The sequence below is a fragment of the Podarcis muralis genome, chromosome 4, assembly GCF_964188315.1.
Source record: "Podarcis muralis chromosome 4, rPodMur119.hap1.1, whole genome shotgun sequence".
Classification (NCBI taxonomy): Eukaryota; Metazoa; Chordata; class Lepidosauria; order Squamata; family Lacertidae; genus Podarcis; species Podarcis muralis.
In genome coordinates this window covers 42,685,826-42,703,660 of record NC_135658.1, presented here as the reverse complement: position 1 = coordinate 42,703,660, position 17,835 = coordinate 42,685,826, and the positions used below count along the sequence as shown (strand labels likewise).

The 17,835-nt window shown below is 44.2% G+C and overlaps 1 protein-coding gene across 1 annotated transcript; it reads right to left on the bottom strand.

Annotated features, from left to right (window-relative positions):
• Positions 1 to 1,401: 1,401 nt before the first annotated feature.
• On the bottom strand, positions 1,402 to 17,647 carry BCL9 (BCL9 transcription coactivator). Its single transcript, XM_028726887.2, has 7 exons — positions 17,443 to 17,647; positions 15,147 to 15,463; positions 12,045 to 12,234; positions 11,229 to 11,325; positions 8,812 to 11,044; positions 5,154 to 5,414; positions 1,402 to 3,544 (listed from the first exon to the last, which is right to left on the bottom strand). The coding sequence occupies exons 1-7, from the start codon at positions 17,493 to 17,495 to the stop codon at positions 2,463 to 2,465; spliced, it is 4,233 nt and encodes a 1,410-aa protein (XP_028582720.2). The 5' UTR covers positions 17,496 to 17,647; the 3' UTR covers positions 1,402 to 2,462.
• Positions 17,648 to 17,835: the final 188 nt, after the last annotated feature.

The window sequence follows — 17,835 nt, the reverse complement described above, 5'->3', positions numbered from 1 at the left end:
CTTTCAGTAAGAGAACATTAATTGGACACCAACCACTCTGCACCTACTGCTACATTTGCTTTTGAGCTCCACTAAGACATTCAATGTGCTAAAGCTAGTGCTACTCTTTGTTTTAAGTTCCCTGTGGTCCTTTAGCAGCTAAACTGAACCACTAAACTAGTCTTTCAAAATTCTCAATTAAGGCGTTTTACTGGAGCTTAACTTTCATTCCAGGACACCTATATATAGCCTTGCTGCTGTCAGAAGCTACAGCCATTAGCAGGGCAAAGTCTCTTTCCTTGGAACCTTCAACCAACCACTTTATTATAATTATTGCCATATTCACTTTATAACCGAAGTGTTGCTTGATACGGCTAGGTAGGCCAGAGGTGAACTGTTGTGGAAATGCTAGAGTTGGCTAAAATGCAAAAACATGGAAGTGGGCCGATAGAAGCCTGGAAAGATGTAATTGGATACAAGCACTTTGTCAGACTGAATGCTAAAAGCAGGCAGCAATGTTAATATAACCAACCCAAAGACAAGACAGGTGGATAGTCACTGGGTATTCAAAATGGCTGTTACTTGTTGTAACAGAAGCATGTTGAATCAGATTGGTGTTGTGCCCTGTGGGTTATAGGGAATACAAATTGACGACCCGAAGCAGTGCGAATGCTACAGCAACCTCTGTACCTGAAACATAGGGTTAGTAATAGTTTGCTCCCTGTAGTAAAAGGGAAATGAAACCTGGAAGAACCTGTTTTGTGTAGCTGGAGAAAACTTGACACATCACAAATATGGATCTTCCAAAGGAATACTGGGGTGGGTGAGGTTAGTTGTTGAAACAGACTTGAAAATAAAGAGGTAAGAAGTCTCAAGGTTTTTATATACAAAGGTGCTAGCTCACTGGCCCTTTCCTAATGAATGTAAACAGATACCAAACTCATGGCTGTTCAAATATTCAGTTGATACTATGATTGTATTACAACTGATTCCAAGGAAATGGGAGTTACTACCTACAGCTTGATCAGTACTCAGGCTTTGGAGTTGGAGATCTTCATCTGAAACTTATTTTGGATTACTGAAGGTAAACATTTTACAACTTAATTCATTTTCTGGTTGCCTGACTAGAGTGGATATCTCTGTTCCTGAGCAGCTGCTCACTGCTAGGGGATCTTCACCTGTGTGCCCATGTTAAGGCTAACCTGCCCCCATGACAAAGGTGAGACCGGTAGCACAGCCATGCCCTTCTACACCAAGATAGAGGGTGAAAGGGGTTTAAGAAGCGGCCTACCTGGTGTGCAACATAAAAACCTTATCAGGAGGATGCGATCTGAAACGCACATATACGCAGGCACTTTAAACCCGATACAAACAGGCATATTTAGAAGCAAGCTAGACTGTAGCAAAGGAGGAAAGAATAGCTTTTGTAAGAAACAATATATTTTATTTTTCTGACACCACAGCCCTGGCAAGTGGTTTTGTACCAAATTTAATGGAGGTTACACAGAGAACGTTTTACGCTGGGGAACAAAAAAAAAGATAGCCACAAAAAAGGTCAGGATAACTTTTAGTGTCTGTTCCACTCCCACATTAATAAAGTCACCGGGGGGGGGGGGGGTTCCTAAGAAAAGGAGAACGAACAGTAAGACTACTGTAGAATGTAACAGTGTCAAAGTCCAGCCTCCTCCTGAAAGTAGCAACACTCTCAGAATGAGAAGGGGCTCTCCTACATTTACTCCCCAAAAATAATACAATGTATTGCAGCTGCCAGAGGAGGAGACAGTAAAGGGAGGGGGGGCAAGATGCCTTTTTTTTTTTTAAGAGTGGGAGGGAGAGACAAAGGTGCTCGACAGCACTCCATAATTTGAAAAATATGTCCTTAACTTATTTTTTTTTTAAGATTCCCCCTCACTGAACTTAAGTTCCTTTTGTGCTTTTCATTAATACTCTGCTCTGAGGTCGTAGTTTGGTTTTTCTATACATTGGAGTTGAAGGAAAATAGTCCAAAGTTCTGAAGATGGATTTTCCACCTAAAAGTAAACAGCCTCTCACCCCAAAGACTAAAGTCTCTGCTAAAATCCCTTTTACAATATAGTACAGTACACAAAAATAACCCCCCCAAAATAACCAAGAGTCCTGGGAGAAGCCAGTCCAAAGGACGTAAACATACAGAGAGAATGGTGCAACTTGTGACAAATGGCAATTCTCAAAATACAGCTACAGATTCTCAAAGCAGGTGCCATCACAGGATATCCAAGTACACAAAAATAATTTTTAAAAAATAAATTTTAAAAAAACAACCTGTTAAAATGAATTCATTTGTTTTCAGGTAATTCCATACATTCGAGATTTCCCAAAGCATCCTCTGGTCTGTTTTTTTACCTATTGCATGGCCAAACTGTGCTCCTGGAGCTCTCAGGCAGCCCTCAGGACCTGGAATCTCATCTCAACAAGGATCGAACCATCCAGTCTTATGTAGCAGCTTAAAACATCATGTTCCCTGGATTTCCAGGGCCTTGGCTAAATCCTCCCATTCCTACATCAGCAGCCATTCCCCGGGGTCTCATCTGTGGAGGAATCATGATGTTCTGTTGGGGTCCTATCATGCCCTGCATTGACATCATCATACCAGGTGAACCCACAGGTCCCGGATGGCTGTAGAGCCCAGTAGGAGCGCGGTCCTTGCCTGGAATCATGCCTACTGGGTTGCTCATTAGAGTGGGCTGGCCAGGCATGGTTGGTTGTGCTGGTGACATCATCCGATGGTGAGGTCCCATCATGCCTTGTTGCAGGAAGGCAGGAGGTCTCATTGGGTTGTGACCTGGCATGGATGACGCTCCTCCAAGAGAAATATCAGGTGCCCCCATGCCAGCTAACGCCAGCCCCATTCTCGGATTCTGTTCTGCCATCATTCCCTGCATGTGAGAAAACCCAGGCCCAACACCCTGTGGCTGCTTGCGGCCTGGTACTTCCCCACGAGGGAAATACTGTAGTGTCTGGCTAGGCTTCTCTGATGGAATAATCCTGGACAGGTCGAATTCTGGTATTCCAGTAGCTCCAGGGCGAATCACTTCCTGCAGCTCCGGATCGGTAAAAACTGAAGGCATGTTGTTTCCTAGGACAGTGAAAGAATCGGGTCCTCCGGGACCTCCAGACTTGCAAAGTGCGGGATCCGTTGAACTTTGGGGCATGCTGGTGGGACGTCCCAGAGGTCCCTCACCGTGGAAGCTCATTCCAGCTGGGAAGTTGCCTTGTCCTCCACTCGGTCCATTATGTGGAAATGGCACCTGCTGGGGAGGGGACTGTACTGGAGGAAAGCCCTGTGGGAAGCCCAGGCGTCCTTGAGGTACCATTGGGGGATCCTGGGAACCATGACCCATCATTGGATTGTGTGACATCAGGCCAGGGACCCCATGAGGAGGTATACTGGGTCCCATAGCATTTGGAGAGGGCATCTGGTTACTGTGAGTTAGAGGCTGCGTCATTCCCATTGGGCTAAGAGTTGGCATCGGGCCCACCTGGTTGGGACCTGAACTGCGAGGATTCTGGGGGTTAATGCCCATTCCTAGAGAGAATGGGAGGGGGAAAAGGTTAAGATTAGAGCAAGTAGGTGATAATACAAAAAGCTTTCAGGAATGGCAAGTACTGCATACGTGACTTCTAATGTGGAAATGAGTAATCTATGGATAGCTAAATATCTCCTTGCTATACTACAGCCTCGCATAAAATAAGGACCACGTCAAAAGCACACCAGCACAAAGAGGTTGTCCCAAATGCTGACATATTTTCGATCAGAGACCGTTGCACATACTGGAATCTCTCAATACAAAGACAAATGTCAAAGGGGAGGTTTCATGCTGGTGAAGGTAACAACAATTGCTGAAATGAGGGAACCCTTTCCATTGTTGACTTCTCTGCCAAGGCAACCCGGTCACACTGTAATAAGGCATGATTAAGGGTTCACAGAGGACAAGGGAAGCCCCAAGTATGCCCTAGAAAACATCCACCATTTTCACCAGGGTGAATCAGAAGTATTACGCAAGCTTAAAAAGAATGGGGGTGGTAACAATTTGGTCTTTTCCTTGAGGTATTCCATAGGTGACTGATACAACAGCAGAACAATGGAATTTAACCCTTCTCTAGAAGGGAAAATGATGCAAGTTTACTCCAAATCCTTCTTCAAGAAGCCACTAAAGGAGAAGGCAGTTATAGGAAAGGTCTCCAGGAATAACATTGCCTACAAAAAGAGGGGGTCCAGAACAGAGGCAGAGTGTGTCATTCTGGAGTTGCTTGGCACAGCTAAGCTCCAAATCTTCCACAACCATCTCACTACATTTTACTGTTGTAGGATTCTATTCACTTGAACCGATTTATCTCACTATTTCCATCAGGTTGGTTAAAAGAGCAAAGGTGTGCCTTTTCAAAATAGAAGTACTACCACCTAAAGTCTAACCATCCTGGAACCTGAATCAAGAACCTGGACACACTTAATCTAAGACTCAGCGCCTTTCTGTGACGAAGAGAAGTTGTCACTCTTCTAAGTCAGCTTGACATAAACTCAACAGCTTTTAAAACTCCTCTTAATCCAATTGGAGTCAAACAAAATCTGACATCATTTCTCACTTCCTTGGGTAGAACTTGTTTCTGGGTTCTAAGAAAGACCCAACTGAAACAGCCACAAGCAAATCACAGAACACACTACATCAATATCAGAATGATTCTTAGACTGGTAAGTAGCTCTCATGTAAGCTATGATAAAACGTGATCACTTGAGACACACAGAGACATAATCCCTAGTCTTTTTTCACAAATTACACTTGGTGTAATAGTTTGTGCTATACTTGCAAGTCAAAATGCTCCATTTTCAATGTGGATAACTACTGTTGGAAAGTTAAAACTGAAAAAAGAGAGAAGGGTGTGATAATTTATGTAACCGCCTACATCAGCAGCCTCCTGCCAAACACTTCGGTTAAGTTACACAGGCTGTTTGCTGCCCCCACCTTAAGCTGTCCATCCTAGGTGAGTAGTTCCTGACAACTCAATTTCAGTGAGGCTATTTCAGTGTGTCACTGTTTTGCCACATGCAAGTTGCAATTTCATTAGCTTCTCCCTATGATATTCTCCAAACCACATGCTACCAGCCACAGCACACCTATACAGCATTTGTTTCTTACCCGAAAGATTGTTCATAGGTGGCAGGTTTGGGGAACGTGCTGGAGGAGAGTCATCATCTGAGGAAGCTACAGTCTTGATAGCATCATGGTAGAGTGGAGTAGAACTGGGCATTGCAAACTTGGACATCCGGGACATCATGATGGAGAGAGGATTTTGAGACAGAGTAGGCTCTGGGGGCATTGTGTATGGACTGCTAGAAGGAAGATTTCCAGGAAGAGTCACAGGAGCAGCCTGGCTAACCGTTGGAGGGGGTGCACCACCTAAATAAATAAATACAAGTTAGCCTTTAACAATTCGTTACCTTGCCTAGAATACTTTTGAAGTTTCACTCAACAGCTTCCTGTTGGGTCTGGGTTAAATGCCAATTTGACCATATGAAACTTATTTATATCAAATAATACCACTGGTTAATCTGGCCCTGTACTACTGTCTACTCTGATTGGCAGCAGCTGTCCTCAGGCAGAGTGCTTTCCCCCAGCCCTGAAAAAGGGAACTGTGCCCCTCCTTCGCTCCCTCACCCCTCTCTCATGCATACCACAGTACATCAATATACCACAAGGCAACTGCTCCATAATCAGGCTGTCTGCAGTTTATTTAGTGTTTCATTCTCTATGACACAAACGTTACCCTACACTATATGCAACAGGAAGTTCATTTTCAGCCACACACAAGGACAACACTTGTGTACCACAAAGTCCAGGTATCTGAGGACAACCAAGCCTTCAAGATGCTGTGACACTCTTACATTGGACCAAGAGGGTTCTGACTTAAGAGGCATCAATCATAATCCCACAAGTTCACCCCGACTCGCTTCTCTGCCAATATACCAAATGCTCAGAGAAAAGCACACATCCCTAGAAGGAGTGGACTCTGGTTCCCTCTTGAATCCACTAAAACAACTGTATTGCAATGAAGTTGTTGTCAGCTGTCCCGTGTGGTAGGCACTAAAAGTGTAGGATATAAAATTTTAAATAAATAAATCTTTGGGACAATAGCAAGCCATAACAGCAATAGCAACTACACAGCCCTATCCATCAATGGTCTTTCTGCATAAATGAAGCTTGAGTGTGTGTACATCAGGGACTAGATCTACTTTCACCTGCTAACACTAGTCCCATAAGTACTTACAAGGATGGTACTATAATCTGCAGTTATGCACGAAATACACACTGTATTACCATAAACTGAATTTCAGACCTTGTTACAAAATAATTATATGAATCAGGGTATTCAGACAAATCAACCAAGAGGAAGAACTAATGAAATAACTGCAGGAAAGGGAAGAGGAGAGGCTATTTTCATACTGGATCCTTCAAGCCATTTGCTTTTTGAGAGCCCAGGTGTCAGAATCTCAACAAAATGCTACTTTCCCTCCTAAATCCCAGTTTCTCAGCAATCTGGACAGTTCATTATCATCACAACTGCTAGAAAAAACTATTTTACACCCAGCAAATGCAACTACTATGCCTGGTTTTTTGTGTGCAGCACACCAGAATCTCTCAAGACTAGAATGACAGGCACTAACTGGATAATGCCCCTTGACATCCCTACCAGCCATAGTAGCTCCAAACATCCATGCATGCTTCATGCCATTCAGCAATGCCTGCTGCTGAGACAAAGGAGGGAGGACCTGGCTCACAGAGAGACCAGGAAGAGAGCAAGTGCCTTTAAAAAAAAGGGGGGGGCTCAATTTCATAAATACAACTAATAGTGGAGAGAACAAACTTGCCTGTGCAAAAATGTACACCCTCCAGCTACCTAATGGTTGGAATCCCAACAAACAGAACAGTTACCCTGTGATGCATATATGAAGCAAAGCTGAACAGCTTGGGTGAGTTCAGAAGTTTAAACGCTATTATTAAATGTGCTGTTTCACATAAGAGCACTAACCAGCTTACTAAAAGTTCCATTTCTTATTCAACAATGCACCATGAGCTATCACTGCGTATTTTTAACACATGTCAGACAAGGTCAACGTTTTCCACTGTCAACCCAAGTCTCTCAAGCAAGATTTCATTCCAACTGTGATGGAATGAAATCAGGAGTGTCTGGATTTGTCTGCAGACAGAAGAAATGGCAGTGACTACGCATTGGCTGCAAATCCAGCTACCATCAACCAAAGCATCAAGTTGACAGAGGGGAGACGGAGAGAAACTTGTTCCAAATCTAGTGTTTTTCAATGCGGTCTCAAATGCTATTCTATAGTTTCGGAGTTATTTCTAACTCTTACTGAGTTTTATCAAAATGTAACTTAGATAATGTGTACTATTTGTCTAGAATAAAGTGTATATAGGTCCTAATAAACCTAAAAATGTTTTATCACAGTAAAATCCATTGGAGAGCTGGGCCTCAGAGCTACAGGAGAACTCCAAAAAAGGGGTGGGGGAAAGCATGGCATTGCAGTGATTACTCTGAAACAGTAGAGGGCAATGCAGTCAAAGTGTTGTCTTGGTTGCCTTCCTAATTCCTGGAATAATGTGATTTCACAGACTGAAGAGCTCCCAAGGCTGGCTCCATCAAACAACTGCATGCAAACATTGCGCACCTGGGGACTTCCTTTATTAGAACCTTGCAGGATGAGAACAGCCAGTTGACTTTAAGCTATAAATCTGAAAGATTCAACGAGACTTGCAATTCTGTAGGGCAAACAGGACCATGTGAAGCAAGAGAGGGGCTTATATTTTGTGTAAAGGCAAAAACCACTGCAGAAATCAGCTGGCATCTGCCTAAAAACCATTCACAGCCAAATCTGTGATCTAATGTTAAACCAACTTCCTCCCAGGAGGGATCTGTGAAGCCAAGCAAGACACAAAGTTTACCAAATGCTGTTTACCATCTGAATTGTTCGGTGAGGACAACCCTTCACAAAATGTCATTGTTTCAGGAATTTATATGCAATAATCCTTACAATACAAAAATACTACAGGAACCAGCTTGTGATATGCAAGGGAGCTGGTTCTAAGTTTCCATGGGAGGAACTCTCAAATCTGCAACAAATTTGCTTCAGAACAAGGCAAAGGAGTTTATTTTCCCCGCTTCTCACATCTATCCCACTTTGGCATACGAGGTTGGATCCAGACATGCATGCCTTTCTGAGAAACATCTCAGATCCAGCAGAGGTTCCTGCTGGAGGAAAGGAGAGCAATTTTTGAAGTTACCCCCCCCCCCTGAGGCCTCCAACAACACTTCCCATGGTGTTCCAGAAGGTCCCTCAACTCCCTAGTAGCTACAGAAGGAACTGCCTCTAGCAGAGTGCTCTGCAAATAGAACTCAATTTACCCAACACACAATACACTAGTAATCGCTCCAAGTCTACCCTGTTTCAACCTAGCCTGTATACAAAAGACTATGTTTCTAAGCTAGTGAGAGTAATCAGTTTGTGCATCCATCTCTTCACAGTTCAATTATGTCCATACATCAACTAGTACTATGACAATATCTTTACGGACCCTGATCTTGTGCCCAACACAAAGCAGTTTAGGAGCAGAAAGGTAACAAGCTAGCCTGCCAAGTCTGGTGCATCAGGTTGTAATTAAAAGGAATCAGAGCAGAGTTTGTTTAAAAGGAATCAGAGCAGAATTTGTTTAAAAGAAAGGTAGCACCTTAGTGATTATATAGTGAAGAAAAAGTATGGTAGGGAAAGTGAGCACAACTGACCTGATTCAACATTTCCCATCATGGCTGGTGAAGACATGGCAAGAGACGCTTTGTGGTTGGGGGGTATTCCAGGACTCTGCAGTGGGGGCTTTGGAGATGAAGTCCATCCAGGAGAAGGTGCAGGGAGGGACGGAGACTTGAGATGGACAGGAGAAGCGGCAGCAGAGCCCATAACAGGAGGAGATTTGATTGAAGCAGCAGCTGCTGCAGTCGGCCCTGCGAGTATCCCTGCCAGCTGGGATGGAGTCTGGGGGGACTTGAGGTTCCCGGAGGGCGAACCCAGCATGGGAGACTGGACCTGGCGCATGGTGGGGGACTTCAGTGGATTTATGCCTGGAGAATGAACCTGGCTGGCACCAACGGAAACATCCAAGGGCTTGCGTCCGAGGTTGCGTTGAACAGGAGGAGCTGTGTTGAGGCTGTTTGGGTTGCTGGAGGGATTCAGAGGTAGTGGTGGCATGTGGCTAAGCCGGTTGTTAGTCCTTTGGTCAGGCCCCATTTGTTCTCTGTGATTCCGGAGACCAACACCTGGGCCCTGAGACATAGGATGGAAAGGTCTCGGGCCCATTCCATAGTCCTGCTGGGGATGCTCACCAAATGGCATGGGCACCATTTTCTGCTGCGAGGGGAGTATCTCCGAGACACCTGGGCGCATTTTCATCATTTCCTCCGGGCCCACTCCAGCTTCCCTCATCTTCTGAGGTATCATTGGTGGATTGGAACTCATGTTGACATTCAGATTCACATCCCCCTTCATGCTACCAGGGCCCATCCCAAATTCCAAGTCCCTACCAGCTGCCATCTGAGGTGGCATCCCTTTGGGGAAATCTCCCCTGGAGGGGCTCATGGACCCTTCAACCGGCATACGTGGGAAGATGGGGTTATTGCCGGGCTCCATGTGTCTTTGAGAGGGAATCATCCGGTTCATTTCCATGCCAGGCCTGATGCCTTCAATACTCATGCCAGGGGGAAGTCCGAGCTGTTTTTCTGCCAGCTGCTGTTGAAAGATCTCCTCAGGCAGGCCCTGAGGATTGGGGAACCTCTCCCCTCGCCCAGGCCCACTGAACACACCTTGCCCAGGAGGGAAGTTTCGGCCATCTGGCATTTTTGGCACATCTTCCGGCCAAGGGACACCTGAAAGCCCGGGTCTAGAAGTGGCGTTTGGGACATTGGGACCCTCTATGTCAGGGTTTATCATTCCAGCAAACCCAGGCAGCCGCATCTGACCACCAGGCACATTGGGATGGGGGGCCATGCCCCTTGGGGGCAGTGAATGGGACATAGTCATACTTTCAGGAAAGGGCTCTGGGCCCCCAGGACCCCAGCCCTCACCTGGGGTCATCTGGTATGGAGGTGGGGGGCCTCTGACCAATCCTCGAGGCCCATGCTGGTGAACCATCATGTCTTGTAAAGAACACTGCTGTACAACCTGCTCCTGCTTCCTCCTCTTTTCTTCGTAGAACTCCTGTTGCAACTTCAGCCAGGCCACCTGCTCGGGGGTCATGTGATCCAGGTGCTCTGGTCCTATAGGACCAGACTGAGAGTTTAAGGATGGTGGCCCAACTTCATCTGGTGAGAAGGGCATGTCTCGGTGCCCTGGAGGGCCAAAGGGAGCCCCTCCTTCTGTCCGGGGTCCTGGCCCTTTACCTAAACTTTGGGATTGAGCCATCAAGGCCTGTATTGGCCCTTCAGGCTTCTTTTGGGGACCATCCAGCACTCCAGAATTGGGCGGGGGAGGCCCAGCTTGGCCTCCAGTGAACTCCTTCTCATCTGGGAAAAGCATACGCTGAATATCTCGCAGAGTCTGCAGGGAACGTTCTCTATGCTCCAGCTGCTCCTGGGACAGTCCATCTGGATTTTCACCCATATTTGGTGGGTCCCCACCAGATACCTGCTGGTTGGGACCTTTAGGGTCCGCAGTGGAACTGTTACTTCCTTGGGAAACTGGACTAACGGCTCTATTACTGGGGGTTGAAGTTTGCCCAAATCCTTCAGTTTGTAGAGGGGTGGAGTTTGCAGGACTTCCTGCTGACATCACTTTACTTTCTAATCCAGGATTGTCCTGCTCAATAGGACACGGAGGGCCAGTAGGTTTGGGTGCTGGTGCCGGCACTGGAATGGGTGGAGTCTGCTGCATTTTGGCATTCTGGGGAGGAGTCTGCTCTTGAGAAGCAGGCAGCTGCGATGGAGCTTGGGGCTTTGTATCATTTCGAAGTGGTGGAATCTGAGTGTTCTGAAGAAAAAGGAAGACAAGTAAGTAATTTCACATGGCTCAAATGAAGCCTACTTCTAGGGCAATGAGGAAGTCCAAGCTCTGAGTTCACCTTTTGCCAATCATGCTTTAACCATTCTGTCAAGCCACTGGCAGCCTCACCCCTCCTGCCCACACAGTCTCCTCCATCTGTTAAGTTACTTACCAAAGGTGCAGTGTTTCGTTCCACCTTGTTAGAGATGTTCTGAATGTGAAAAGATACAATGGTTTCCACTTGTCCTTTCAGCACAGCTTCTGCAGCCCTGAAGACAAACACAAGCAGCTGAAACATCACAGGGCATGTCAGTCCCTGTCAACAAAAGTCTGCACCTCTTTCTGTAATTGATAACATGCTAGCTGTCGTTTTTCTTAATCACTCTTCATAGAAAGATTCCAGGACAGTGTACAAAACTAAGTAAAATTCGCACAATCAAACAAGATACAAAACAATATAAAATCTTAAGAACTAACACCAGGATAAAGTACAATTAAAAAGAAAATAATCTAAAATCTATAAAACCTTGGCAAATGGAAAGGTCTTCCCCTGGTGCAAAAAGCTTGCTGGTGCCAGGCACACCCCATTAAAAATGGCATTCCAAAGTCCGTTGGTTACCATTCAGTAGGCCCTATTCCTGTAAACGTAATATACCTCTACTAAAGAGGGTAACATCTAACGAACATCTAATTGGTTTCTATACCACCCTCTATCTGAAGTCCTCAGGGTGCTTTACAAATGCACAATTAAGTGCCAACTTGTCCACAAGGCAAAACACAGTTTTTCATTTTCCTAGAAGGATTCTCTTTCAACGTATAACATACATTCATGCCCTTCCTCGTGTGATGTTGTGATGGAGATACAGGTAGATATGGTTGCAAGTGGAAGCCATGAATGGATATAACTTGTCATCGTGTATAAGCAGCAAACAAAACTAAACCAGAGGCTGTGGCTACTACATTCAGTGTAAACTAAAGTGTCACTTACTTATTAGCCATCTCTGTTGAAAAGACATAGACCACTTTGGATGGAGTCTTCTGCATACTACCTGGCTCTGAAGGGGCCGCCTGACCATGAGAAGGCGTGGAAGATCTTGGGGCTGAGGCATTTGAAGGAGCCAAGGAGTGTGCAGTATGCTGGGACTCTTGCGATTTTGCATGGTCAGCAGAGCCAAGATCTGAAACGGAAGTAGTGGAGAGGTCTCAGTCTCAAAAAAGATATCAAAATTCCATTCCCATCTTTCAGTAGCTCCCTTAGTAGCACTTTCATTTTAGATACAGTACAATCACCCAACATAAGATTTATTTGTTCTGGCATTTATATAAGACATTTCTTATGAATGCCCATCCTAATATTGATAGCTGGCATTTACAACTTCAAACTTTTTCTCCCATTTGCACCACAGCTTCTACTATTACACTTCGTGTGATTTAAAATCCAGTCATTCATAGTATACTCTTGTACATTTGTCAATTTCGACACATCCACAAGGAAAACTCTTAAAGAGTATTTTGGCCTGAGGGCCACATTCATCTTTGGCCAATCCTCCAGGGTCTGCATGCCAGCAGCGGGTATAGCAAACCTATACACTTTTAATGAAAACTTCCATATGTGTGCGCACACAAAGGACGTGGTTTCACCCCTCCTCAGCTGATCCATGAAGATTCCCCCCCCCCCCCCCCGAAACAGGAAAGGAGTGATTCTCCATCCTCATCAGGGTACCCTGCTTCACCCACCAAAATATTGTGCATGGTCCCCCCCCCCATCACCATTGATGCCAAAAGTCATTGGGATCGCGGGGGCAGAGCAAGGATCAGTCACAGATGTTGTAAAAAAATGTGACTGGTTTCAAATGAGGAGTGTGTGTGGAATCCTCCACTGGCAAAGCTACTGAACCTTCCACATTGTTCAGCTAGATAACACTTTCCCACAGTTTGCCTCAAACTGAGATGGCCTGCCCATAGTTGTTTAGATGTTTTAGTTTAAGACATACTGTAAATTCTACCAAGGTAAGGCTAACCTAGGACAATTGCTCCCACCTTGACACACCAACAATGACAACAGCACACAGGAGATTGTTCTTAGAAGCTTTACACCACTTCATTGCCTTTCCCAAAAAATACACAAGAGTCAAATCCTAGAGTCTATTCAAAATCAGTACAAAGCTGATGTGTAAGCAATGTGCCAGCTGATGTATGCATAGGCCAGAGCATTTTGGCTGCATAGATTTTCTCAGTATATTTAGTGTAATATTTTCACATTTAAATTGCTCTTACCCAACACATGAGACATGGGGGTTGGTTCAGAGGCTAAGTGAGATTCAAATGGTTTCCGAAACTTTAAGAAGTCCACACCACACAGTAATCAAGTAATAAAGTTTCAAGATCCACATATGGCGATACAAAACATTTTTATTTTATTTTCTTTGCAAAACATCATAAGCCAAGTAAAATGAGAAACAAGTCATGTGTTGAAAAATGTGCCGATGGGACAAAAAATGCCCTAATCCTCAGCTATGAACCCGTAATGATCAAAGCGCCCCAAACTCGAAGGTGCTGCGCAAAAATTAAATACACAACATAATTTCACCTGTAGGCTTGCAATCAAATAACAGAAGGGAAAGCAAAAAGTAAAATAAAAGAGAAGAAGAGGAATTGGGGGGGGGCAGATATAATTGCATGCTTCAGCTCACTTGAATTCAGCTAGTGGCCCCTGTGAATATCTTGAGCCCAGCAGCCTCAGGACTGAGTAGAATTCAAGCAAAGCTTGACACATTTGGGCTTATGTGGAGAACACTGGCCACTATCACACGAATTATGTTAGCCACTGAAGACAGTCCCAAGCACATGTGATTTACATAAACAGCATTTCCACAAGTGCAACAACACTCGTAAGACTAACATGAACAGTCCCTATGATATTCCAAGCAGAACAGGACTTCTGAGATTGACAGATTAGAGCTGCATTCCTGTAGTCTAAGATACCATACAGCAACAACAGAAAGACTTTCCCTACCCCAATCAAAGCTATATTTCAAGTGGGTGGAAATGATGGTCATCAATTATAAGCTGTGAAAATATCTGACTGCTCAGAGACCAGCCTTACTGAGCTGGGATATACAGGAACAAGCGCTACTCTAGAGCAAAAGTTCCTCTCTGGGGGCTAAGCTCCTCTTACTACTTCCATCATATCCTGAAGAGGGCAAGGATGCACAGCATTAATCTAGTTCTTTCCAACCTGTGAAACACAGACTATTTATCATCTGTCCTACTCCAAATTTTGTTTCACAAGCTATTGCTTTCCTTATAGGCCTTCTCCAAGGGGACTAATGTTCCTCTATTGAGGTTTTTAACCCTCTCTATCCCAAGAGGGTCTCAGTGGATTAACATATCTATGAACTGAACATGTCAACACAATGAAAAAACAAAAATACCCACTTAAATATCCTGCACACAAACAACAGATTGTGTCATTTTTGAGAAGCAAAGCAAAACCCATTCTTTTAACACTTACAGAAATACAGGCTCAGATTTTGATGGCTGCTCCTTATGCGACATTACATAATTCACTAGAGATACCCAAGCACAGAATACACTCAGATCATGTCAATTACGAATGGCACTCGGGCCTTTTTATAGTGTGGTGTTTGCATTTAAACCTATGGAAAAGACACCCTCTTCCTGAGAAAATGAGACCTTTGCCTGCAGCGGAAGAAAGGTCCACCGCTAGGCACATATCAAAACTGACCACAGCTTGCTGTGGGGTTCGTGGGACCTGCCTTCTTATCAAGCAAATCAAACGAAACACTCTTGAAAAGACAAATTGTTTGCCTCTTTTTACACTTGAGGAACTATTAGTTTAAAAGGGGGTCACTGTGACAAGTTTCAGAACATGTGCTTTGGCAGGAAGCTGCTTTTTCCAAGTCTTCCAATCCAATTGTCAAAAATCTTCCTTCATGCCGATATACAGAACTGACTCATTTTGGCTGGTACAATATCTAGGGTTCAGAGCAAGTTAAAAAAAATCACAGAGGCTCTCAGTAAAAGCTGACACCCACTCATTTTTCTGCCCCTTCACATGTAGACATACCTTTGATTTCAGATTCATCACTGGGAGTCCCAGCATCTCTTTGTTCAAATGAGTCCGCTGAAATGCTCCTCTCTCTCTTCCCTTTCCCTTTTGAACCATTGCCAGCCCCGTTCTTCAACCCCATGCTTCCTCCTTGTCCTGGGAGCACTTTTGGTGTGTGGCCCCCACTCTTGGGGTCGCAGGGAGAGGGCTGGGATTGGCCAGTTGAGCCCCCCTGTTTACCCTGGTTGGAGAATTTAGAGTCCAGCTGGGGGTTGCCAGATGGGGACATCACTGTAGGGGGACGGACCATCACCTCCTGCTTTGATTTGGGACTACTGGAAAATAAAGGTGGGGAAGAAGAGTAATTTGTAATAAAAGATATAAGAATGCCAATTTACACAGCAGTAGCCACCAGCTCAGCTTATTTTACAGAGTGTGGCCAGCACCAGTAAGTTAAATTCATCCACATGCATATTGTCCAGCAGCTATCTAAAAAAATGCCTTATTATCCAGCTTGAGGTATTACTACTTAAGCAAACAGAGAAAGGCAGCAACTACCCAGATCCTAGGAACCAGTCAGTCACATGGGGATGTACCTCTGTCACTTCTGTCAATAAAGACAATGGTTTCTATGTACAAAGACATGCCTCACACTAAGACCAGCACAAAGCAAATAAGCAGGGCACCATAAAGTTCACAATGCCACCCATCTGGATTCAAACAACACAGCTCAACTGTTGGGGGGGGGATGTTTTTCCATGAAAGTTCAACTGAATTTATACACAACTCTGAATTTCTATCCATTACCTGCCAGCGGAATGTAAGTTTTAAAAATGCTCGTTTCAGTTACTTTCAACTGTTAGAGGCAAAAATTGCATCTTTCTGAAAACAAGTGCAAAAGAATATTGTAAAATAGCACTGAACTAGATTTCATCAGCACAGTAGATGTGGGGAAAATATATCGAATAAAAAGAGCTGAGCCTCAGAACTGATCCATAATTATAGTCAGCAGCCACAATGTATATGTAGCCAACTTGCATGAAGAGGAACACACCAGATCAGGGGTAGACCTCCCTGATAATGGAAGCTGGTCTGTAAGATCACTCAATTTCTTTGAGTCGTAGATTACTTGAAAGAGCTGTAAGATGCACATGAGTGGCAGAAGATATGAATCAGCTCTCAGATACAATGTAATAAAAAAAACCAGCAATAAAGATGAGAAGGAACCCACCTACCCCTTCCCCAATCCAATAATATACACAGGGTACAAATGTGCTTCTGGGCACAATTATTTTGAAACGGATTAGGTCCAGGATACTTCAAGGATCCCCTCCACTCATACCATTCCTAAGATCATAAGGAGAGACCCTTCTCTGTGTCCCATCAAAGGTAGAAGTATGGCTGGATGAGATATGAGAGAGGACTTGCTCCATGTCAACAACCAGACTACCATATTCATTTGGCCCATGGTTGGTCACTTCCTACACAGCTTTTCCCCCCAGTTACTGAATAACTGTTTTTTCCCCAGAAGGCTTTTATAATATGAGGCAGATAATGCTTTTTTATGATTTTTTAAACTGCTAACTCTGCCTCTTTTGCAATTGTTTTCAACCATTTTCATGTAACTGGTTTTTCTATATTGTAAGTTATCCTAAGTGGCATGAAGTTTGGGGTATTAATGCTCTGATAAACTAATAATAATAATAATAATAATTAAGAGATCTGGTTACCTCAGGCAAAATAGCTACAATTTCCATTCAATTTTGTGTTCTAAGGATGTTTCTTTCCACTTCTACTTATTTGGGGAGGGGGAATGTTTTTGTTCCATCTATACGAAGAATATGCTTCCCCCCTGAACACCAAGACAGAAGTGACATGGGAACACTTCCTCTATGTGCCAATATTTACCTTCCCCGTAAAATGGAAGTGGAAGCACTGTGTGCTATCAAGTGGAATGGTCAAAACTGTCACCCTCTCAAAGGCTGTTTTGTCAAATTAGAGGATTGTGCCAGAGATACTCAATGGGGGCAAAAAACAACAAGAAAACACAAGCGACTACAAAATCAAGAACCTCAAAAGAGATTGCAAAAAACTTGTAATTTCTTATGAAATATCATATAAAGGCAGAGAGAACCAGCACATGAAGAGAATTCTCCATATCTGAATAAACTTGAATAGCACTCAGCAGATGAAACTCACATGACAGGGGGTTCCAATTAAAGTACAGAAGGCAAATAGCGATTCATGTCATAATGCCACCAGAGAGACACAGAGAGAGGGGAAGAATATATATATATAAATGTATGCTATTTACCTCTGGGCATTTCCTGATGGGGAATTTCTCACTTTGGGGTTACTGGAATGCATTGACAGAAATCCTAAGCACACAGCCACACGCACTGAGGGGGGCTTCTTGTCAAGTTCCTCTGTTGCTGCTGGCAGTTCTGAAGCACTTTCTGTCCCTTGCTTTCCTCAGTGCTGTCGGTCTGCTTGTCTTTTTCCTTTTTGCTTCTCTCTGTTGTTGCACTGGGCCTTTCCCTCTCGCAGCTCCAGCATTCTCCAAATGTGTGACTCCTGCTGTTGTGAGGAAGTCTCGCATCTCCAGGGCAAACTGAACCAAACCCAGTCAAAGAACAAAAAAAGACTATTAAAAAGGGGAGGAAACTAGAACTAAATGAGATCAGTATATGGCCTTTTTTCTCCACCT

What these genes read in the sequence shown, in the direction of transcription:
- BCL9 (XM_028726887.2), bottom strand. Translation starts at nt 17,495, where the DNA reads ATGCATTCCAGTAACCCCAAAGTGAGAAATTCCCCATCAGGAAATGCC. An exon ending in CCATCAGGAAATGCCCAGAG is followed by an intron (nt 15,464 to 17,442) that starts GTAAATAGCATA and finishes TTTATTTTCCAG; the next exon opens with TAGTCCCAAATCAAAGCAGG. An exon ending in TCAACAGAGATGGCTAATAA is followed by an intron (nt 11,326 to 12,044) that starts GTAAGTGACACT and finishes GTTTGTCTTCAG; the next exon opens with GGCTGCAGAAGCTGTGCTGA.